General features: G+C 39.8%; 1 protein-coding gene across 2 annotated transcripts in view; it reads left to right on the top strand.

Moving 5' to 3' along the window:
• The window catches only part of LOC125399935 (ATP-dependent translocase ABCB1), a 155,337-nt gene that overhangs the window by 97,188 nt on the left and 32,683 nt on the right, over positions 1-25,466 (top strand). For both annotated transcript variants that reach the window (XM_087902427.1, XM_087902426.1), the window contains exons 5-15: positions 6,202-6,253; positions 8,252-8,443; positions 9,139-9,310; positions 14,454-14,578; positions 19,012-19,183; positions 22,148-22,261; positions 22,410-22,520; positions 22,694-22,819; positions 22,909-23,112; positions 23,392-23,562; positions 24,606-24,767. In XM_087902427.1, coding sequence (XP_087758553.1) covers positions 6,202-6,253; positions 8,252-8,443; positions 9,139-9,310; positions 14,454-14,578; positions 19,012-19,183; positions 22,148-22,261; positions 22,410-22,520; positions 22,694-22,819; positions 22,909-23,112; positions 23,392-23,562; positions 24,606-24,767 — 1,601 coding nt within the window. The remainder of the gene's footprint in view (positions 1-6,201; positions 6,254-8,251; positions 8,444-9,138; positions 9,311-14,453; positions 14,579-19,011; positions 19,184-22,147; positions 22,262-22,409; positions 22,521-22,693; positions 22,820-22,908; positions 23,113-23,391; positions 23,563-24,605; positions 24,768-25,466) is intronic.

The following is a 25,466-nucleotide window of genomic DNA, read 5'->3' as shown; positions in this document are numbered from 1 at the left end:
TTTCTTCATAGGCATACATCTTCATGATAAAGTTAAACTTATACATCAAGCACAATAAGAGATCAATGACCGTAATAATAGGATCGCTATGACGATGTGCTACATTCAAGGCTGTGTGAACGTGGTCTCTCTGGCTTTCTCAAAATAACTTACAGCGCTGTTCTCGCCCCCACTTCCTCTTGTGATGACGTGAGGTATCACAGCCTCACGACTGGCTGCAGGAAACTGAAACCACAAAACGTCTAAATGTGGTGAAGAGACTTTTACACTTCAGTTTTCTCATGCTTTTGAAATTTGCTTCACAAGGACAGAGACGAGAGCGGGAAAGTTGAATGGACTATTGGGAGGATTTGTAATCTACCCACCTGATTGGGAAAGACAGGCTAATAGCGCTAAGATTCAATCTTTAGGTCACCTCAGCCAAGCAGAGTTGAATTCTTACGAAACCAAACTACTCCAAGACTACGACTCAGCTTCCACACAGGTGGGGAAATGCTGAGAAGGACAAGGCTGTAGCTCAGCGGCAGAGTGTTCACCTAGCAATCATGAAGTCCTGTGTTCAGTTCCTAGGACTACCCGACAAAGAAATACCTTGAAAATAGATTGATAGTTCTTGGCTTACAAAATTGCTTCAACATTTGGAATCTTCTTTTTACTTAAGGCTAGGGGTTAAACCCAGGGCTTTGCATGTTGACACCTGGATTTGAAGTCTCTGGTACATGCTGTGTACTCTTTTCCCCGGAAATGGGCATGTAAATATTAATAGGGGCATTTAGGGAATCTTTGGTAGTTGTCTTGGGTCCTGGAAACTACTTTGTATTCTTAAAGAACCTGTAGTTTACCTAAGATAGGGCTACTTCAATTCTGCTAATAGAAATAATGGTTTGAGCTAGAAATTTTTATAGTAGCTTTGAGTAATGTAAAATTTATATACTTTTCCTCCCACCTTCATAATATTCAAAGAGCTTGCAAAAGATCCTGTGCCAACAGCAAAATGTCATATTTCCTTTGTAACATTCACCCAAGGAAAGTCTTCAGTGTTTTCTGAGTTCTTTAGATCCTGTAGACCCTATGTTTTGCAGCAAACTGCAGAGTTGGCTTTCCCATTGGCCTCTAGTGGGATAATCTCCTCTTCCAGAATTCTCTAGCAGTTCAGCAGACACAATGCATGCATTTATGTCATTCTAACCTCTCCCAGTGTTTTGTGAAGTCTAAATACAAACACTGCTCTACCAGTGTGAGAGGTGCTAACTAGACATGCTGTGGACACAGTATGAGGGGAGAGTGGTTGAAGTCAGCTGTCAATAAAGAAATTACTCAGTTGTTGAAATTTGACCTAGTTTGAGAAGAAACTGTCAGGTGGCTTCTTAAAGCTCGAAGAACTGACTTCTGATGAGCAACAACCAGGAGTGCACGTTAAGTTCATCTACTTCCCTTTGCTGCGACAAGTCCTGAGAGAAAGCAAAGGAAGGAATTGTCCCATTTATTCCTACCCGGTTTCAAAGATTTTATTTCAAGTTTAGTTGGATCAGTTGCTTTAGAGCAGAGGAAAAGTAGAAATTATGGTATCAAGAGGACATGAGGAAGATGGGCTGCTCATCTCATGATGACCAGAAGATGGCAGATAGAGGGACAAACACAGACACTTGGGGAGGGGGAGGGTCCAGCCCAAGGCCAAGATACTCTTCAAAGGTGTGCTCCCAGCTCCCAGCTCCCAGCTCCCAGCTCCCAGCTCTCAGCTCCCAGCACTCACAGCTCCCAGCACTCACAGCTCCCAGCTCCCAGCACTCCCAGCTCCCAGCTCCCAGCACTCCCAGCTCCCAGCTCCCAGCACTCCCAGCTCCCAGCTCCCAGCTCCCAGCACTCCCAGCTCCCAGCACTCCCAGCTCCCAGCTCCCAGCTCCCAACTCCCAGCTCCCAGCACTCCCAGCTCCCAGCTCCCAGCTCCCAGCACTCCCAGCTCGCAGCTCCCAGCACTCCCAGCTCCCAGCTCCCAGCACTCCTAGTGACTTTATTCCCTCACTTCCTGTTTCTTTCCATTAGTCCCCACCCTTTAAGATTTCCATCTTCCTCAAGAATGTCTTCAAAGTGTGAGTCCATCTGTGGATTAATCCACAGCTCAGGTTAGGGCTGTCATGACCCATTCATTTCCACCAGCAAAACACGACATTTTTTTCAGGGCCACTGTATGCTATGTCATATTTTACGTAGTGGTCCTTTTTCCAACTCTATGTCTCGTATTGCTTCATTTCTCCATCACCTAGACATGAATTGTTTCTGACCTCTTTAAGGACACAAGGAACCTCTTCTGACAGGACTACTTATTAATAACTTTACATAAGCCACTTATGCATGAGGACAGACAGTGCAAAGGTCTGAGTGCTCATATCCTTCCATATCAACTGGGCCATCACGACTCTTGCTGTAATGCTGTTGGGAGGCAGTGGCTTTGGAAGGTGGTCAGGTCTTGGCGAGAGGATCAGCACCCAGTCATCAGCCCAGCTCTTGAGAGGGGAGAAGCTCAAAGGTGGGAGATTCTAGCTGCTATTTCATCTCTGTTGCTGGCAGTTAACCCACTGTGCTGAGGGCGGGCTCCCCTCAGGACAGATGTGTGGGAAATGGATCACCTAGGCTAAAGGTTCAGTTTCTCCTGCTGTGGCTGATGGAACGTCCTGAAATCTGGAATCATAATGTTTGAGAGATAAAAGAGGCCTTGTGGATCATACGTATCTATGTCTTACTATGCCTTTTTAATCAGCAAACTCTCTAGTGACATCTGTCATGAAAATGCACCAGGAAAAAGATCTCAAAGAGAAACTGAAAGTAATAGAATGAATCCAGAGCTGGGTTCTCTTCTGTTGGCCTGTTCTTTTGGCACCTTCCACGATACTGAGCTCCCTGTGAGAATCCAGCCTTCTCGTGCCCCAGCTACACCCTGTGCCTGCAGTCTTCCTCACATGCAGCTCTGTCTGCCTTACTATGTTCTAATTCTTGCCTGCCTTTGCCCAATTTTCCACATGATGTCTCAGTGAGTTTTTCAAAAACAGAAATCACTTCGGTCCCAGTGTTTTCCCATATCGTGGAAGAAGTTCAGTTTGCATTCAGTGGCTCATGTGACAATGCTCTGCTCAGCCCCACCTGTCCCATAAATCTCATTCTCCTGGACTTCATCTCGTGGTTGACTTGGGGTATTTATTTACTTATTATTTTGGTTTTTCAAGACAGGGTCTTTCAATAGCTATGAAGTCAGTCCTGGAACTCACTCTGTAGACCAGGCTGGCCTCTAGTTCACAGAGATCTGCTTGCCTCTGCCTCCCAAGTGATGGGATTCAAGGCGTCCGTGGTGGTGGCTTTTATTTTTTAATCATGTGTCAATTGCTATGAAATTCTGTGACAGGGTGAGCCACTATGCCATGGTGAAGTCATTTGAGAAGGGGTCATTTTTTTGGGTTTATTTGTGAAGGGGGGGTATTTTCCTGTAGGGAAAAATAGTAAACAATAATCAGGTTAAGGAAGAAAATGCAAAAAGTGCTGAAGAAAATGTAGATAACGTAGACAGAATACTTCGAGAACAGTAAATTCCTTGGTGTGCTCAGAAGTGGGTTCTATGGAATCAGAGAGAGTTCTGGAAGGTGGGACTGGCAAAGGGCTGGGAGTTGAGTCTGGAAATTCGCATAATGGATGTGATATTTCAGAACCTGACTGTGCAAAAATCCCCTTTTATTTTATACAGCATAGTTTAAATGCTGAGTCCCTCTTTATCTAAAGTGGCAATTGTTTAGGATAGCTTAGATGTTTTGGTGTAGCTCTCACCTCCCACTGGTTGCTGTCTGAGAGACCAGTATATCTGTGTTTTCTAGACTGATGGGGATTGAACCAAGGCTTTGCACATGGGCAGTCTCTACCTCTGAGGTACACTCCAGCCCCACAACAAACTGATGTTTGGCACCATCCACACAGGAATTGACTCAAGCTTTTTTATTCCCCTCCCTTGTGAGCACTAGAATCTGAATTTCCCCAGGTCTAAGGAGGCTCTGGGTGCTGTCCTGTGGCTGTCTTCTCAATACACTATGTAACCATTCCATTTCTGAGGTCTCACTCTGGGGTCTGCATAGGTAGCCAGATACTGGCTTCTCTTTCCTGGATATTCCGTGTCTGTTCTTTTTTGTTTGTTTGTTTGTTTTGTTTTGCATTTTGGGACAGGGTTTCTCTGTAGCTTTGGAGCCTGTCCTGGAACTAGCTCTTGTAGACCAGGCTGGCCTCGAACTCACAAGAGATCTGCCTGCCTCTGCCTCCCAAGTACTGGGATTAAAGGCGTACGCCACCACCAGCCAGCCTTAGTGTCTGTTCTTTCATCAGTTCCCAACTGTGTCTTTTCTTTAAGGCATGAAGAAAATATTTGAGTCTTAAAAAGTACAGTTTTGTCCCATAAATTTAAAAAATATTTGGTTTTGGTCATTTTCCTCCCCAACTCTTAAAGGAATAGGGTTGGGGCACACAAAAGCCAAGAAGAAGCCTACATAATCCTGATATCTATCTATCTATCTATCTATCTATCTATCTATCTATCTATCTATCTATCTATCTATTCATTTCTATGATGGCAACTCTGCTGGAACAGTGATTGCATAGTTCCATAGCTATTAGAATTGAGAAGAAAGATATGGGTTTAAAAATATCTAGAAGCAGTAGTGGTGCTTGCTTTTAATCCCAGCACTCAGGAGGCAGAGGCAGGCAGATCTCTGTGAGTTCAAGGCCAACCTGGTCTACAGAGTGAGTTCCAGGATAGCCAGGACTGTTTCCACAGAGAAACCGTTCTTGAAAACAAACAAACAAACAAATTTAAAAAATCTAGAAGATCTTAGTTAAAATTTCAGAAGGACTCTTCTGTTGTGCGTAGTGTATACTATGGAAAGATGGCAAAGGGATAAGTGCAGGGCCGTGTCACAGGTTTTATCCTTTGTAGTGCGAGCTATCGCTGAAGACAATAAGTGAAATAGACGGATTATGTATTATCACAAAGGTGAGATGCTGTGGCAACATGAATGATGTGATCTGAGCAGAAAGATCAGGGGAGGTGTTAGTTACAGTCAAGGGTACGAGGATGGGGAGAACACAACTCGAGAACTTCACGAAATCCATGGACTTGAGTTTTGTGCCTGGTGATAGTTACAGGTCTATTTTCATTCTTCTTCATGTTGATATCCAGTTATGTATGCCAACACCATTTGTTAAAGATACTTTTCTTTCCATTTGATATCTTTTGCTTCTTTGTCAAAAATCAGGTGTTCGAAGGTGTGTGGGTTGATATCCGGGTCTTCTATTCAGTTCCGTTGCTCCTCCTGTCTGTTCTTATGCTAATACCAGGCAGTTTTTAGTACTGAAGCTCTGTAGTAGAGTTTGAAGTCAGGGATTGTGATGCCTCCAGAAGTTCCTTTATGATATAGGATTGTTTTGGCTATCCTGGCTTTTTTGCTTTTCCATATGGAGTTGAGTACCATTCTTTTGAAGTCTGTAAAGAATTTTTCTTGGCTTTTGATGGGCATTGCGTTGAATCTGTAGATTGCTTTTGGTAAGATCACCGTTTTTACTATGTTAACTCTACCTACTCAAGAGCATGAGAGATTGTTCCACTTTCTGGTGTCTTTTTCAATTCCTTTCTTCAAAGATTTAAAGTTGTTTTTGGGCTGGAGAGATGGCTCAGTGGTTAAGAGTACAGGCTGCTCTTCCAGAGGTCCTGAGTTCAATTCCCAGCAATCACATGATGGCTCACAGCCATCTATAATGAGATCTGGCACCTTTGTCTGGACTGTAGGCATACATGCAGGCAGAATGCTGTATACATAATAAATAAATCTTTTAAAAAAAAGATTTAAAGTTCTTGTCATATAAGTCTTCCACTTGTTTGGTTAGAGTTACTCAGAAATATTTTATGGCCTTTGTGGCTATTGTAAAGGGTGATATTTCTCTGATTTCTTTCTCAGCCCATTTATCATCTGTGTAAAGGAAGGCTACTAATTTTTTGAGTTAATCTTGTATTCTGCTATATTACTGAAAGTGTTTATGAGTTGTATAAATTCCTTGGTAGAATTTTTGGGGTTGCCTATGTAAACTATCGAATCATAGTTTATTTCTGTTTGCTGGGTTTTAATGGAAAGCAAAGAAACATCAAGTGTTTATGTTTGTTTTGTGTCATTCCAGCTGACTACAACGCTTCAGACATTTTTAGCAACCTGGAGGATGAGATGACCACGTAATTATCCATTATCCTTATTGCTATTACTCTTTTCTGCATTGTTATAGTTACGGTAATGTAGTTATAGTTTGCATTATAATAGTACAATTAGAAGTTTTGAGACTATTAGTTTTCATGGAAGATCCATTATAGATATTTTTTAAAGCAAAGTGTTTATATCATAAAATGTTCTAAGTTAAGTTTGAACCTCAATTAGACTTACATATGCAGTTGCAAAGATAAAATACCATATGCAGGGGAATTAGAGGAGTGGAAAGCCCCTTCACTATGTTTGAATTCACAATAACTGTTTTCAGTTGTTCCCTAGTGAGTAGTTTGCTTCCTGGCTATTTCCAGTCATGATATAATGATAAGTAAGATAAGTAAACAGAAGTCCTTTAGACTCCACAGCTAATGCTAAGTAGGAAAAAACAACATCCCCGAAGAAATAGAGTCACTCTGGCCTTAAATGACATGGGCAGACTTTTTATTTTGTTAATGATTTATGCACATTGACATTTATTCTGTGGGCTAGCTTATAACAGATGTACAAAGGTATATGTTGGTGAATCAGATGACAATGGCTCTGTACTTTACTATGATTTCTCTGATAGTTGTAAAGAAAGTCGAGATATAGCATTTGGAAAGATGAAAATGAAATACTTATAAATATTTACTATAATGAGGCATATTTTTAATGTAGGGGAAAGTCTACTCTCTTAAATAGTAAAATTTACTAGTCTTAAAATGCATTACAATGAAGCACATCAGTATTTCATCAGGTATAAGTTCTACTTATTAAATGGAACTTGCTTTGAACTCTTTCTTGCATTATCATTTACACAGTAATTAATTATACAGTTATCTATTAACTAAAATTTAATGTTCCAATAACATCTTTAATAAGTATAGTTTATAAGATACAGCTTGAATGATGATTTGCTTAGCAACATTCTGATAGGTTGATCTTGAAGTTGTAAACATAACATAAGAGGATAGTTGTGTGTTATACATCTATTTTTAAATCTAGTACTTGGTGTAAGCATTCTTACTCAAAGATGGCAAGTAAAGAACATTTTAAAATATGCCAAATGACATCCTTCAGTTAATTTTAGGATACTTGCTTTGAAAGAGATGTGGTTTGATGGTAGAGCATCCTGGCATGGATGAGACATGAGGTTCCATCACAAGCACCAGAAAAACAATTACAAGACACAGGGTTTCTATTTAACCTACATTCAGAGTGCTTAGGGAAGCCATGAGATCTTTAGCTATAGAAACACAGCAAGAAAACTCTTGCTCAGCTTTTCTAGAAGACCTGGTTAAATGTTTAAACTGGGAGGGAAGCCATTTGCTTTATTGAACATTTTAGATTAGCTCTCAATAGCCAGTTGAGTAGATAGCATGGGAACACTATCAATTTTATTTGTCATCCATCTTCCAAGCGCTGCTAAACTTATAGTTCAAAAGAGCAGGAGACCATCTTCACCTCTTGATTCTGCTTTCTAACAAGTTCCATCACATCTTTCCCTCTCCCAAGGTGCAAAGACCACCCGAGAGGCTTCATCAGTTGATACCGATGTAATAAAAGCAGACAAGACTCCAACTGTTCATATTAACTTATGCGCCTGTACACTGACGATCTTTCAAAATCACTGGCATCTTCTGAGTAGTTACTGTGCACCAGACCCTGGCCTGAGGACATTTCAGACATACTGTATTTCTTCTATTTTTTTCATAATATAGTGGAAGCTGGGGTTGTTAAGCAGCCAGCCTAAGTTTACATTGTAGTTAAGTGAAGAACTGGGATTTGCCCCAGTGTAGCGATGACTGTTAACCATTCCTCTACATTAGTACAGACATAGTTGCACGCTGTCAAGGCAGCTCTGCTCCTCACAACCCCTTCCTGTCTGTTAAGGATGATGGGATACCCAGAGAGCTGAAGTAGTAAGACTCAGTTGTGTTCCAAGAGAAGGACTGGTCAGAAAACAGCACTACAGTGGTCTTGTTTTTCAGGTACGCCTACTATTACACCGGGATTGGCGCTGGTGTGCTCATAGTTGCCTACCTTCAGGTTTCATTTTGGTGCCTGGCGGCTGGAAGACAAATACACAAAATTAGACAGAAGTTTTTCCACGCGATAATGAATCAGGAGATAGGCTGGTTTGACGTGCATGACGTTGGGGAGCTCAACACCCGGCTCACAGAGTGAGTACCTAGTTTTATGCTGAAGTCAGATACACTTTTGTTCTCGATGCTGTGAAGTAGATCCCACCACCCTGTTAGGAGTGTTGGTGCATCACTGAACAGAGTAAACCCTTGTGAGCAGTGCCTGTGTCTTACACAGCTTCCTGTTCCCAGTGCACTGGCAGAGATGGGGGCGGAGCTGCTGCTTGCCTGGCACTCAGTGAGGGACCAGACTGGCAGAGTCAAATGCAGAGTGAGCAGAGCAGTGGTTGCGGGGAGGAGCAGTGTGGGCTGTCCAGCCCCACTGAACACCATTCTGCTGGGGCTCCATGGTGGCCTTGGAAGACATTGGGAAGAAGGAAGGAGCTCCTGTGTATGATTCACAGAAGACACAGTGAACTGAACGATTCGTGTTCATAGAGAACAGTGCCATATACACACTTCTCTGAGCAGTCTGAAAGTTCACAGTGAATTGTCTTAGATGTCCCATGTCTATATTCTGAGGTCACGTTGGGCACAAAATACTGTTAAAAACAAACCTCCTACTGGAAATGACAGCTTTCCTTTATTACGGATCCCCAGAAAGACCAGGCAAATACAAAGATCCTAGGCACAAGTTAATGTGGTCCTTCCCAACAAAACAACACTAGTCTCAGTAGAAAAATCCTGTGTTTGCAGTTCTGACATTACTTGTAACACAATCTTTCTTCTTTTAGTGATGTCTCCAAAATTAATGAAGGAATTGGTGACAAAATTGGAATGTTCTTTCAGGCAATGGCAACATTTTTTGGTGGTTTTATAATAGGATTTACTCGTGGCTGGAAGTTAACGCTTGTGATTTTGGCCATTAGCCCCGTTCTTGGACTGTCAGCTGGCATTTGGGCAAAGGTAGGTGAAGTCTGTGAATCTGGATTTTAAGCTCTTTCCCATGGTTCATGGAAGAATCTTTGAACCATAATAACCCTGGATGTGAATTTTGTATGTGATTTCACACTTTCTGTTAAAACATCAGCAGGCTAAGCTGAGATAACCCCATAGTGCTTCATGCTGTCCTTGGCCATGAGAGTATTTCTAAAAAAGAAATGAAAAAGAGGGAAGGAAATTTTAAGCTTATCCTTGACCTTCATGGGAAAAGATGTGATCCCATAAAGTCTGTAAACATCAATCTTGGCTTCTTTTCTATTGCTATGAAGAGACACTATGACCAAAGGAACTTATATAAGAAGAGCTGGGGGCTTTCTTACAGTTTCCGAGGGTTAGTTCATCACCATCATGGCAGAGTACCTGACAGTGGCCAGGCAGGCATGGCACTGGAGCTGGAGCTGAGGGTTCCATGTTTATCTGCAAACACAAGGCAGAGTGGGGCGTGGAGCCCTAACTGGGAATGGGATGGGTTGTTTAAACCTCAAAATCTACCCCCAGTGATGCATCTCCTCCAACAAGAACACCCCTTCTAACCCTTCCCAAACAGTTCCACCAACCGGGTACCACGTATTCAAATACATGAGCTCATTAGGGCCATTCTCATTTAAACCACCACCATCATGAAGTATCACAGTGCCATTTTCTTCAGAAATAGAGGTTCAAATTCAGGGAAGGCTAAACGCCTCATTCAGTTTTCAGTTTTAGTATTTTGTATGTGTATAGATTTGTTTATTCTTTTTGTCATAGGTACAAATGATTCTGTACACATATGCTTATGTGTGTGAATATACACATATATATTTAAATCTATTGCAGTACAAGTCGTTGGTGGAAGTACTGTCCAGCCATGGACACATGTGAATCTGTAGTCTCTAGTTATCTCCTTCCGTCATGGAAACACAGACGTTCTTTTCACTTCATCCACATGCCTCTCATAATTTTGTGATTAATCTTCCATGTCTGGGTCAGCATGTAATTTATTTTATGAAATCATTTGATGTAAATGGCGCTATGTGATGGAGAGATTGGCTCAGTATTTAGATTTTTGTGAGGTTACATGTAATAAAAATTATAAGATATGAAAACCCAACCAAAATGAAGCTTTACACATAGTAAGTCAGGCTATAGCTGGTGAGAAGTTTTTGGATCAACCCCCTTTCTAACGGGTGCTGTTTTGTTATTGCAAACAGTATCTCCCTTTATTAGGCATTTTCTAGGTTCACCAGATACAGCTGAAGCATAGGCATTAGCTCATTTAGCAGACAGAGTAACTGAAGTCCTGAATGCTGCTGATTTGCTACTCGGGAACATGATGGAAACGGTGTTACCGATGGTTATCAGCCAAAAGCTGCAAAGCACCTTTGTCTTAATTGATTTTTCTGTTTAGTAGAACATTGATCAAATTAGGTCAAATTCTTTACAACAGAACTTAATGAAAAACTAAAGTATATTGATATCTACTCTAAGTTGGGAAAGCAGACCATTACTTAATTTTTTAATAATTAATCTTGCATTGCTTCTGATACTATTTATTTAATCTATGCTCTTTGATAATCTTTTGATATGATTTTCTGCATTTTTTTAATCTTGGGTTTTGATCATATTAAAAAGGATATGTGTCCTGCTTCCCTAATATGGACAAAATGTCTAGAATGTGATAGAAAGGCCCCTGTCATGCCCTCAATCAGGAAATGGACACAAACACCTCCCCCACCCCCCACACTTTACTGATCTACACACTGAGGTAAATAAGATATTGGAATTACCAGAGTATGATTTTAAAATAACTACCATAAAAATGTTTCATTTGTTTAAATTCCTTTAAGGCAACAGCAAAAACTCAACAGCTGAAAAATAGGAAATTATTTAAAAGATAAAAAACGGCATTAGCAAACTGAGAGAGATAACAGCAAAAAGAGTTATGCTGTAGAATAGGTTCAATCTATGCAAATGGAGATTATAGAGTAGAAGTATAGAATATTTAGAATAAGTGAATCTGAAAGACAGAAAATGAAGAGAGCCTCAGGGTCATGTGAGACAAAATATTCATATCATCACCTTGAGTCTCACAAGAAAAGGAAAAGCATAGAGCTTTAGGAAGAATTGCAGACACAGTGACTGACAAACACAATAATCAGATGCAAGAAATTAATCTGATCCTGAGCAGGATAAAATCAAAGAAATCCGTAACAGAATACATCATAACCAAAAGTTATATTACAATAAAATCAAAAGGAATAAGAAAGTTTTTTGATAAATCAAAGAAGGAAAAAAAATAATCCTGCATTGGGGAATTTGACTGATAGCAAGGTAAATCCAGCTGTATATGAAAATAATTAAGTATTATGACCACATGAGATTTATTTCCGCTATATAATAATGATATGGCACTTGAAAAATCTATGTAATCTGCCATACTATATGCTAAAGAAAATAAATGATCATATCATCTAGCAGAACATTTGACATTATCTAGCACTCACTGATGTTAACTCTCAGAAGGTAAGAATAGCAGAATGTCAGCTCAGTCCTATAGAGGCCTCTTAGGCAACCCCTAGAGATACCTGAATAGTAAACAGGCATCTTCGCCACCGGATTGGGAATAAAACAAGGAAATATATTCTGACTTCTTTTTCATTGAAGCCCTGGAAATCTAGCTGCTGCCATCAGGCAAGAAAAGTAAAAAGACAGATAGATTAGTGAGGAAGAAATAAAACTATGGATTACATGATTTTCTATAAGAATTCCAAGGAGTCTTCAAAGTAACCTATGTAAAAACTGTGTAGAAAGGTCACAGAATACCAGATCGACTGCATTTTTTTTGCAGATAGTGATAAATGTGTAGAAATTAATGCTGAAATAATACCTCTCATAATCATTCTGATATAGTATAAAACTTAGGTAACTTCTTGAAAGTAAAAGATTTGTATCCTGAGCTGGGCAGTGGTGGTGGTCCACACCCTTAATCCCAGCACTCAGAAGGCAGAGGCAGGAAGATCTCTGTGAGTTTGAGGCCAGCCAGGTCTGCTAGTGTTAGCTTAGGGCTCTACATGGAAACCCTGTCAGAAATAGATTTTTCTCCTCACATAATATCTTGATTACAGTTTTCCCTCCTTTGACTCCTACCAACTTCTCCCCACCTACCCTCCCATCTGGATCTTTTCTGACTGTCATTAGGAAACAAACAAGCTTCTAAGGAATAATAGTAAAATATAATAAGATAAAATCTAACACAGTCAAATTGGACAAAGCAGACAAACAGAAGAAGAAGTGCCCAAGAGAAGGCACAAGAAACAGAGACCCACTCGTTCACAGATTCAGGATTCCCATAAAAACACTAAACTGGAAGCCATCATATATACGCAAAGGACCTGGTGCAGTGTTGTGCCAGCGCTGTGGATGCTGCTTTAGCCTCTGTGAGTTCGTATCAGCTTTGGCCACGCTGGTTCAGAGGGTCTTGTTCTCCTGCTGCGCTCCATCCCCTCTGTCTCCTAAACTCTTTTTGCCTCCTCTGCCATGGGGTCCCTAAGAAAATGCTTTCTTTTCTTAACATATCTCTTATAAGGAAAAAAATTTATACTATTTTTTTTCATATTCATGTCTCCATATAATGAAGGGCATAGGTGAAAAAAGATTTCTTGAGTTGAGAAATATTTTGGATAGATTAATAAATTAAAATAGCTCAATTTAATGCCTAATCCAAAAATATTAGTAACCCTGTTGGTGGCGACCTCCATTGTGAGCGCCACAGGGAGTGAAGAGAAAGGGAGAAGCATTGCTAAAGCATTGTCGTGTGAGCCCCAGGATTCTGCAACCCTGCTTGCTCAGGGACAGTGCTCACCAGCCTCACTCAGATCCAGAACAGGATGGCTTTGAGACATCTTCGAGGTCTGGATAATCAGGGGGGTTTGTTTCAGGCATCGATGAAGACAGATACCTTCAGGATAATATCTACATGTAGACATCATTGCTAAATGTCCGTTTCCCTTCATCACCCTGCTCCTGTGTCTATGGTTGCTCCTCTTGTTTTGACACACAAGAAAAGAAGAAATGTACTATGAAAATAAAAAGGCTTTGGGTCTTTTACTGACAAGAAAGAATCGATTCCTATTACTTAAATAGTGAGAAGAAATTATATACTGAAAGGAAGTAGTACTGTTAAGTCAGAACTTTGTGAAGTAGTTGTGCCTAATACTTATTTAGATGCTTGATAACTTTGTCATTCCTGTCCAAATGGCAAGCTTGGTCCTTTTCCCATACAAACTGATTCAGCTGTCATAATAGTTCAGATGTTTCAGAGATCACTCCAGTCGTTAATCCAAGCTTTCACCACGTGGACTCAGACTTGAATCCTGGACATTCCACTTACTACCTAATTACTTAACCTGCCAAGTTTCCATTTCCCTCTATATAAGCTAGGAAAACCTATTTCCCTTTATAATTGCAAAGGCTAAATGAGATCCTATGTGTCTGAGGCAACTAGGAATGTGTTTATAAGTGCTCAGGAATCATACTGACAGATCAAAGAGCATCATTGAAACAAACAAACAAACAAAAAACAAAACAGAAAACAAAGGAAAAAATGTTCCTGGTAGATGAGAATGCTGTTTTTCCAGGCATCACCAGCAGAGGAAACTGTAGCTTGGTCCTCTCCATTCGTCTAGTCTTCCACCCTAACACTTCTGAAATAGGGTATTGCTAAGAGTTGCTGGGAATACCGCATGTCCTAGTCATAAAACCATTTTCTGTAATGGCTTATGATTATATTGTGGTGACTGGTAAATGTTTTCTTTTCTGAAATTTAACATCTCCCAAAGTTCCAATTGTTGCTTTGATGATTATCCATGAAATACTCAGTAGGAAATTTTGTGTTTCATCTAATTTGTTTTATATCTTCATTCTCAAAAAATAATGGAAGAAAAAGGAACTTTAGATAACACACACACACACACACACACACACACACACACACACATGTGCTAAAAGAATATCATGGCCAAAGACAACTGAAAGATTTTAATTCTTCACATGTATTAATATTCAACCAACATTTGTTTATTTATAACTCTTAATTTTTTTAATAATCTGAAGTTGCATTTTTATACAGATATTATCTTCATTTACTGATAAAGAGCTTCAAGCATATGCAAAAGCGGGAGCCGTTGCCGAAGAAGTCTTAGCGGCCATCAGAACCGTGATTGCATTTGGAGGACAAAAGAAAGAACTTGCAAGGTTTGAAGTTTTTTTCAAGTTGATCGAAATATTAATTTTGTGATTCCACATGCCATTTGGGATGGCAGTGTTAATTATATTTTTCTTACTTTCTTTTTTTAAAAAAGAGTCTCTAGAATTGTTTTCATTTTATTTATTTATGTTTTAATTTTATGTGCATTGGTGTTTTGCCTGCATGTATATCTGTGTGAGGGTCCCTGATCCCCTGGAACTAGAGTTATAGACAGTTGTGAGCTGCCATGTGGGTGCTGGGAATTGAACCCCAGGTCCTCTGGAAGGGCTGCCATGATTCCTAATCGCTGAGCCATCTCTCCAGCCCCATAATTTTCTTAAGTAAGTCAATACATAAATATTGTGACATCAGTAAAATTCTGGAAAACTGACCATTGTACTTGTATTCTTCTTATAGCTGTTGTTCAAAGACTATTCTAACATTTTCTAGATGGTTATTGCCATAAAATAATTTCCTAAGGCTGACATGTGTTTCATGTCTCTGATGATCATTATTTCTCCCATTATACTAATTCTGGATTGATTCTCTTAAGAGTAAATGAGTGTTGCCGGGCGGTGGTGGCGCACACCTTTAATCCCAGCACTCGGGAGGCAGAGGCAGACAGATCTCTGTGAGTTCCAGGCCAGCCTGATCTACAAGAGCTAGTTCCAGAACAGGCTCCAAAGCTACAGAGAAACCCTGTCTTGAAAAAACCAAAACCAAAACCAAAAAGGGTAAATGACTGTTTCACATAAGATCTGTAGGGACAATTTTCAAAAACTAATTAAGATTCATTTTTAAATTTATGTATATATGTGTGCCCCCCCCTTCTGTGTGTGCACCAGTGCCTATGGATGCCCTAGAATTGAAGTTACAACTGTTTGTGAGCTGCCTGACTTAGGTGCTAGGAACCAAACCTGGCTCCTCTGCAGGCATAGCAAGCACACTTGATTACTGAGTAGTCTCTCTAGACACTGTAAGAACATTTTTAGCTGCTGTCTTTCTTGTTCAGGCTCCTGCATAGTTGAACTATGATCAATAACATTCAAAAATGTACAAAAATTAAAAAAATCTTTTTATTAACTGCTTCCTAATATTCTGAGAACTTTTCCTATTTACTAGATCTCCGAAAGTATGCTAATTTATTGAAATTAACAATATTCGTCAGATCCATTGATTTACTAGCAGCAGCACAGTATCTTTGAAACTTGATATCCATCATGACAATATCTTGGTGTGTTATTTTAATGTTATGAATATGTGAATTAAAAATAGAAAATCTAAATTGTACTGTTTTGGAGGTTAGATATTGTGTGATAAAGCTATAAGAAGAGAAAATGTAGAAGTATTTGTAAATCATAATAGTGACTATATTTGGGGGAAAAGGGAAGTTGTTCAGCGAGAGTAGGGCATGTGGCCAGAGCCTTTCCAGTTCAGACAGCGCTGTATCTTGTTCTTACATGAACAATCACTCTAGAGTCATCTTTTACACTGTACATATGTGTTAGGAGAACTCTTCCTGGCATGCTATATTTCACTTCTGCAAAGATAATTTGTATTAGCTATGAGTCATAGTTCAAAGAAGACAGTATCGATGATCTGCTTGGTTTAGGGCAAGATTTTCTATTTTTTTCTTTAAAATATGATTGGTAAGAACAATGAGAAGCCTTCTTTAATGATGGGATGGCATTCTGTCAGATGTAGCCCATATCCTCATGAAGTATAAATTCATGTGAGAGGGGAAATGGGGGATAAACAACTACAAAGGAGCAAATATTTAGTGAGCGGCTGGAGGATGTGTGATTTAGAGACAAAGTGTCATGAGAGTCAAAGAGGTACACTTCTCAGGAGCGTTAAATTATAGTTTTTAAATGTTCCAGAAAGATCAAACAACTATTCTAAGGTTGGAAATTTTAGCTATGGTGGTCAGAGAATCCCTTTTGAAGGAGATTTCATCTAGGTTAAGACCTGAGGTGAGAAAGGTCTTCAAAAGCAGGGATAGGGGTTGGATGGGCAGGAAGAACAGTCTACCAAAGTCTACGAGGTGGCAAAAACTTTGGTGTAGTTTGAGATATATTACAATGCATGTGAGCCTGAAGCTTATGTCAGTGGAGGGTGATTGGGGTGTGGGCAGGATGTGGGAGCTATAGAGAAGAGATGGTATTTTATTCCAAGGGTATGGGCTAGTCCTAAGGTGTGAATCCGAGGAGTTTTTATATCTGTTTCTCTGTCTGGACGGGCCCTGGTGATGAGAACATTCAAAGGGTGGGATCAAAGTCAGCAATGGGATTATGTTAACCTGACCTAGAGATAGGGACCAAACAGTGATTGGAAGACCTGGGAGTTGGAGTTTAACTCAGAATTAGAATTGACAAGATTTTGTAAACTTTTTAAGTTTTATGTTTCAATTCATTTGCTGCGGGGTGCGCATGTCAGAGTGTGCTGTATGTGCTTGTACTTACACATGGGTGCACACCAGAGTCACAGGAGAACTTGCAGGAGTTGCTTCTCTTCTTCCACCAAGGGGTTGCATGGATCAAACTCAGGTTGGCAAGTTTGGAGGCAACAGCCATCCTGCTGGCAGAGATTATTATTAAACCAAACATATATATCTTTAGATTTTCTTTCTAGTTCTCTTTCATATGCTTTCAACATCAATCTTTATCTGGCTTCCCCTTCAAAATAACTGGTGACGGGGAATTTATCTCTTTTGTAATAAAAGTTTAACTATAATTGTGAAGGCCTTTAATTCAAAAGGACAGTGTTGTTCTCAAAAAGTGCTTTCTTTCTGGTATGGGGGCCTGTGCCTATCACCCTAGCACTTGGGGAGTTGAGACGAGAAGACCCCAAGTTCCAGGTCACCCTGAGCCTCTAAAGTAAGACCTTGACAAAGAATGCACCCTTACCCAAAATTTGTATGCGTGTTTTTTCCTCACGTGTTTCTTATAAGTGTTTTCCCATAGGTATTGATTTGTTTGCTTAACCAAAACTGCTACTTGCACAATTATATAAACAGCTACTTGCATAATTAACACCTTTCTTCATGATAATTGAGAATGTTTTCTAGGCACTGTTTTGTTAATTACGCATTCATTTTTAATTATCATTTCCCTGCTAGAGCCTCTAATGAACGGATGATGTTTATGTCTGGCTTCACATCAATGACATGTTCATTTACAAACTAATCTTTAAAATGACCTGTGTAAGCACAGTATTGCTTGTTTATTTTCTCTTCTATCCCTTTGTTTTCATTTATCTGTATCTATCTGGTATTTGTATCTACCTGGTATCTGTATGTGTTCCCTAAATCGCAGCATTAGGAAGGTTGAGAACCACTGTCTTAAGGTATTCTCTAAGCTTTGCACCATGAATAGGTTACAGAGCTATTGACAGGCTTTTTTTCTGTCTTTGATGCATGTTATGGTCTACCATCCTACATTTCCTTATACAACAGGGGGCATTCATAGGAAGAATGCATAGGCAATATGTGCAAAGTGCACTAGTAAAAAGAACAAATTAATAGGTCAGTGGTTTTAAAACAGCTATGGGAGAAATTTCTATAGGTTATGTAAATGTAAAAATTTTGTAGGGCACTTCATAGCTTTAACTATGCCCTGACATGTGTTATCCTGTGATCGATCATTCCAATAATTCCAGAAGGAGACAATTTAGGAAGCAATCTGTCCAAAAGCTTCCCTAAATTGTAGAGACTTAAATGATCTTCTTGTGTTTAGGATTTTCTAACAATCAATCTTTTATTAATTAATTTTTAAAACTGTATATTTTGAATGAAAGATAGTTGCTTTTTGTGTCTTCTCTCTTATGTATGAAATAATACACGTCCTAGAAGCTAGCTAAACATCGCTTCACTGGTTTCACTGTTTCTAAGGCTCACATAAAAAGAACTTTTAGGCTGGGAAGTGGTGCTGCACACCTCTAATCCCAGCACTCTGAAGGCAGAGGCAGGTGGATCTCTGTGAGTTCCAGGACAGTCTGGTCTACAGAGTTCCAGGACAGCCAAGGCTACACTGAGAAACTCTGTCTCCAAAAACCAAGGAAAGAAAGATGGAAAGGAAGGACGAAAGGAAAGAAGGAAGGAAGGAAGGAAGGAAAGAAGGAAGGAAGGAAGAAAGGAAGGAAGGAAGGAAGGAAGGAAGGAAGGAAGGAAGGAAAGAAAGAAGGAAGGAAGGAAAGAAAGAAAGAAGGAAGGAAAGGACTTTTAGAAGACTCCCATAAGAAAAATACTCTCTACACACCCCAATATCCCTTTCTACAAGAAGAGGATAAATAGGAATAACATATCATAATGTCAGTACGTGGAGAAAATGCATGTGTCCTGTAGGGTTGGGCACATTCTAACTGACCGATAGCAATCATGTTACACTAAGACATTTCCATCAGGCTTATAAGTCCACATAATTGCTTCCCATCTTTCTGCCAGGTACAATAACAATTTAGAAGAAGCCAAAAAGCTTGGGATAAAGAAAGCTATCACAGCCAACATTTCCATAGGCGCAGCTTTCCTGCTTATCTATGCATCGTACGCGCTGGCATTCTGGTACGGGACGTCCTTGGTCATCTCGAAAGAATACTCCATTGGACAAGTGCTCACTGTAAGTTACACATGGAGCAAAAATGAAGTTCTAATGCAACGGAGTGGTATCGAAGAAAGTATACTTTGAATAAGTGTTAAATGCCAGAGATATGCATTATTAGGTTAAAGAGTGGAAAGGAAAGGAAATGCACCAATTTTGCCTGTAGATCTGTTGTACAATTTCTACTACGGCCTAAATATTAACCTTAGTATCACTTCCATCTGGAGTTCCATATCTCTTACATAGAAATGGCGGCGTTGCAATTGCAACCCCTACATATTAACATTACCAACTTCTGCAGCTTGAATTTTCATTGGATGAAATTTTTTTCTTTGTATCAAACTTGCTACTAAAGTTTTTTACTTTTCTTTTCTAATCCACTATTCACACATAGGAAAGTATGGGTTGATTTATACTCAAACTCTATTAGAGTTCTAAATCCCATCGATTTTGCAAAATTAACCATCACAGTTCTACCCCTTGCCAATTTGATACCCAAATATATAATTTTTTAAGCCACAACATTCCTTCCCTTGTCTTTATAGGCTCAGAGCTGTCCCATATACAAAAGACATTCAGTCTGAAAGTCTCAATAGTCTTTGTTAGTCCCAACAATATCTGTTCAAAAGTATAAATATAGTCTCTTCTGAGACTCAGGCAGCCTTTTATCTGAGCCCCTATAACATCAGATTTTACATATTACATATTCCATATACAATGGCACAGAACAAACGTTCGTATTCCGAAAGGGAAGCATGGAGACAGTGAGGAAAGACCACATCCCTGAACCCAAATAGAGAAAATACCAAAGCCCACATTGCTACGGGAGGCATCTGGGCCTTCTGGCAAAATCATCTTGACTCCGAAGACTTGGGTCGTCCCATCCTTCCGATTTCTTCTCTGTAGTACTCATAACCTGTCTCTTGTGCCATCTCTGTCTGACAGTCCTACCATCTTCGACATCTTGGAGTCTCCATTTCAAGTCAGGCTTCACTTACAGCTTTACAGATGGTCCTTCAGGGCCTCCTCGCTAGGAATCCAAACTTGCTCCACACTGCTTTGTCTTAGTGACTTTCTGAAACCTTCATGCCCCCCACCAACCGCTATTGCATCTTTCATGGCTATAAAGCCCATACCCTGTGGATGATGCCGTCAAGTTTGTTGCCAGTTCACGGTTTACTCAGCATCCTTGGGCCACAGTTGCACTCACTGACCTCCGCATACCTTTCAGGCTGGTCATAGAGAAACACTCCCCTAGGAGGTTAGTTTCTAACAGTGGCATTTCCTCAGTGGCATTTCTCCTTTCAAATGGATTGAAGCCTTCAGTGGGTAGGGTCTTCTAGGTGATTCTAGATCCTGTCAAGCTGACAATCAGTATTAGCCATTATAAATATTTTTTGCATTTTAGAATTTAAGCAAGTGTAAAAGACTTTACCCTTGACATTATTTTATTTTAAGATGTCGAAATTATGTGCAATAAAACTGAATATGTATCTTATTAGAAAATTCATTCTGTTTCTTTGTCTTAGGCTAACCACAAGGAGACAGAGTTAACAATAAACCATAATTCTTTGAATCCCTTAAAGTAGTTCTCTTTCTTGGGATTCAGATATGTAACATGAATTTCATAGTTATTCCTTATTTTTTGTTTTTTTGTTGTTGTTGTTCTTATTGTTGTTTGAACTGTGCTTCATATGTGAAGATTTTTAGATATGGACAGATTTTACCAAGATAGTTTTTGTTTTGTTTGTGGTACTGAACCTGGATAAACCTAAATTGCAATGAGATGTGAACTGCTTAATTTTGATATAAAGAATCTGATTTGATTTTATTTTTCCTGAACATTGCCTACCACACGTTTGGACCACTGAGCTGTAGTTCTGTCTCTAGGAATAAGTACTTTCAATCTCATATTCATGGAGTCTAAAGCTGTTTCACAGGCAGCATTCAGGACTGAGACTGCAGGATTTGATTATCAGACCCAAAAGGTTAAAATTCCAACTGCACTGCCTACTAACTGTAAGGTTTGAGCAATCATTAACACTCTTCAAATCTCAGTTATGCCTTCTGCCAAACGTGTGAGAGGAATCATGTGACCTGTTTGTTAGTGCTATAAAGAGCAAGGAATACAGACTCATTTAGCAAAAGCCTCTTCTGTGCAAATTATTGAGCAAAATAATTCCTGAATGATTTAGAAATAAATGGATGGTGTTAGTTCCCATCAACTGTGACAAATATTTTTATCAAAGTAACTCCGAAACTTAGGAGATGAGACCCCATAAAGAATCATCCCGTGGCTTGTGCTTTATAACCTAAAAAATGTTGTCACAACTAGTGTTATCTGATACAACTTGTGGAGAGAACAATAGGGTCTTTTTTGTTTTTGTCCATGAAATAGAAGACTGAATTTTCCAAGAGAATGCCCTGCGGATGTATAACTGGTAATACTAACTCAGGATGTGCACCTTGGTCTCTTCACTTGCTCTTTAGTGTTGGTTTCCATATCACAGTCCTTACGATCTAAATAAAAATTGTTAGTCATTGAAAAGGTAGAAAAATGTTTTATTGTAATACTCAGATAGAGCTTGTATGTTGCTGCCTCACTGGAAAGGTGAGATTAATTCTGCATTGTAGGCTAAATGAAATTATGGGAAGTTTAAAAAATTTTTCATGTTGTAAATTTTTATATTTTTCGGTTGAAAATTTGTATTATCTTTCAGGATATAGTGTGAGGTTTTGACATATGTATATACAATGTGAAGTGATCACATGAAGCTAAATAATCTCAGTTTCTTCACTTTACATTTTTGTGGTGATTTATTTGAAATTTACAATGATGAAATTTTAAGATTTTTCTTAACACCTGGTTTCCTTAGGTTGCCTTGACATTTAAAAATGTAACTCGCTGTATTGGAGGAGAGAGGAAATAGGAGAGAACTGTGGCAAGCCAAGTAACACAATGCTTTTTCTTCACACGTTCAGGTCTTCTTTTCGGTATTAATTGGGGCGTTCAGTATTGGACAGGCATCTCCGAATATCGAGGCCTTCGCCAATGCAAGAGGAGCCGCCTATGAAGTCTTCAAGATAATTGACAACGTGAGTCTGACCTGCCAGCTTAGCCTTCTAGTAAAGGAGTTGCTAGCTGAGATAGTTTCCCTATCAATTTATCTTAGCTAATTGAAAAGTTCTTCATGAAGCCCATTACTGTCACTCAAGTGATCTCTGCCAATTTTCATCTCTGTAGAAGCCCAGTATTGACAGCTTCTCAACGGATGGGCACAAACCAGACAACATTAAAGGGAATTTGGAATTCAGAAATATTCACTTCAGTTATCCATCTCGAAAAGAAGTTCAGGTATGGGGACAGTTTTCTGTTGCATGAAAAATTCTTAATGGTTTCTAAACGGTTGTAGAGGTAAGCATATATGTAAACTCTGCATGCTACCGAATTGAAATGCCAGCAAATAGATCTACATGCATCTCTGCCTGGGCCTTGCCCTAACATTAGCGTCTCGTCTGTCTTGGCAGATCTTGAAGGGCCTCAACCTGAAGGTGCAGAGCGGACAGACGGTGGCCCTGGTCGGCAACAGTGGCTGTGGGAAGAGCACCACTGTCCAGCTGCTGCAGAGGCTCTACGACCCCACAGAGGGCGTGGTGAGTGGTCGCGCAGCCAGCGGCGCTACCTTTGCCCATCCTTCTGACTCCATGGTTCTAAAGTGTGACAACCACACATCCCGTTTCAGGTCAGTATCGACGGCCAGGACATCAGGACCATCAATGTGAGGTACCTGCGGGAAATCATTGGCGTGGTGAGTCAGGAACCTGTGTTGTTTGCCACCACGATCGCTGAAAACATTCGCTATGGCCGAGAGAACGTCACCATGGATGAGATCGAGAAAGCAGTCAAGGAAGCCAACGCCTATGACTTCATCATGAAACTGCCCAACGTGAGTTGTGCCTGCCTCTGTCACCCCAAGGCTCCTGTGAACTTAGGAAACTCCTGTTCATTGGATGAACGTCCTTAGAGGGGAAGTCCAGTTTACTGTGGATTTTCCAGCGCTCACCCTATGGACGAGTGGTAGATACTTTGTTGCCAAGTACTGGGCTGTGTTGCTGGCCAAGCTCCAGTGATGATTACGCCCCAATTTGAAAGGTGAACTGAGGTAGTTTATTGTTTTACGACATTTCCTGTTATTTTGTTCGTTTCTTTATCGTTTTAATTGTAGAAATTTGACACCCTGGTTGGTGAGAGAGGGGCACAGCTGAGTGGGGGACAGAAACAGAGAATCGCCATTGCTCGTGCCCTGGTCCGCAACCCCAAGATCCTTTTGTTGGATGAGGCGACATCAGCCTTGGACACAGAAAGTGAAGCCGTGGTTCAGGCTGCTCTGGATAAGGTTGGTGAGCTATGCTTAAAGGTTGAATTATAAGAATAATAATATTCCATTGTTCATTCTTCTTAATCTTGCCTTAGAGCAGAGACTTTTGATAGCTTCTAATACCTGTTACTAAGGAAATGCACCAGACTTCCTTAATCTTTTTGTTGCTGTTGTTCAATTTCTGCTTCTTCTATATCTTTTTTAAAAAAGATTTCTTTTCTAATTTATATGTATGTGTGTGTTTTCATGTATGTGAAAACGTGAGAAGAGGATGTTAGATCTTCTGAACATAGAGTCAGTGGTGGTTATGAGTCACCAAATGGGGGTGCTCGGTCTGAACCTCAGCAAGAGCAAGAAGCACTCTTAATTACTGCCACCTCTCCAGCCCCACTTCATGTCTGCCTGTCTGTCTTCCTTTCTCTCTCTCTCTCTCTCTCTCTCTTTCTTTCTCTTTCTTTCTTAATTACAATAAATAAATTTTCATCAAAAGGCATGTCAATATCTTTTAATTAAAAATTAAAAATGGAAAATAAATAAAAATGGAAAATGGAGGCTCAAATGAAAATTAGTCTTTATTTTGATCGTGAAAATTTAGAGAAATAGCCCTACTAGTCTGGTTTTGAGAATTTACAGTATTGTTAACCAAAGGAAAATATGAGTAGCAGTCAGTTAGTGCCGCTTGAAGACCATGGAATTGAAAAGAGAAATAGCCCTATTAATCTGATTCTTCAGTGTCAACCAAAACAAAAATCAAATAGAAGTCGTTTAGTGCCACTTGAAGACGATGGAACTGCAAAGCCCCTTTCTCCGGGAGAGGGTGCACTGCGTGATGGGGCTGGAGACCTACTGGTTCATGCAATGTCAGTGACGATGGCCAGACTTTGGTTTTTCGAGACACAGTTTCTCTGTGTAGCCCTGGCTGTCCTGGAACTTGCCCTGAACCCCAAACTGTCCTCAGACTCCGAGATCTGTCTGCCTCTGCCTCTCCAGTGCTGGAATTAAAGGCAGTGCTTTTTGTTGTAATTATTCATGATTCTAAAGCCAGGTTTCTGTGTCTCCAGGCTAGGGAAGGCCGGACCACCATTGTGATAGCTCACCGCTTGTCTACAGTTCGTAACGCTGATGTCATTGCTGGCTTTGATGGTGGTGTCATTGTGGAGCAAGGGAATCACGATGAGCTCATGAAACAGAAGGGCATTTACTTCAAACTTGTCATGACACAGGTACGGTGGAACTCTGGAAATGCCCTAATTTATTTTGTTGATAAACTGGTGTCACTATTTTCAATCTATAGATAAGTGTTACTTTATTGTATAATCTTGGGACACAGGAGAAGAGTACTTTGGGATTTGTTAGAACATGGGCCTGCTCCTTAGGTGTGATCCCATAGCTTAACCCAGGCCACATTACCCCCTTGCTGTCTCAACGACAGTGTTAGGAAGAGTTGTACTTCTAGATCCTCAAGGCAGCCCTTTTTAATAAACAAACACAAGACACTTTGCAGACATTTCCCCAGCCCTGAATAAATCAATGACTCTTTTTTAAAATTGTTTTAAAAAAGAGTCAATGACTCTTTTACACATAAAACCTAAAATAATTATGGCAGCAAAGGCTTCAGTGGCAATATAAGTCTGTAAGCTATAACTCTAATCTTGTTTCGGAGCCCCAAAGTGCACAAATAAACATATGTAGGGGGCAAACATATTTATATTGAAAAATTATGTTTTTAAAGTCTCACATTAAAAAAAAAATTTATTCAGAATTATGAATTGGCACAATCTTAGTTAATGTGATGCAAACCTGCAACATATCTTATACAACACTTTTGAACATTATTTTTTAAGGATGTGATAATTGTTTGGATTGTGAGAAGTTGAATTTTTCCATTGCCTTCGTTTTCATCTTGTGGTTTGTCACTTTTG

Source organism: Myodes glareolus, chromosome 27 (assembly GCF_982192425.1).
Source record: "Myodes glareolus chromosome 27, mMyoGla1.1, whole genome shotgun sequence".
NCBI classification, from domain to species: Eukaryota; Metazoa; Chordata; class Mammalia; order Rodentia; family Cricetidae; genus Myodes; species Myodes glareolus.
This window is presented reverse-complemented; position numbering and strand designations above follow the sequence as displayed.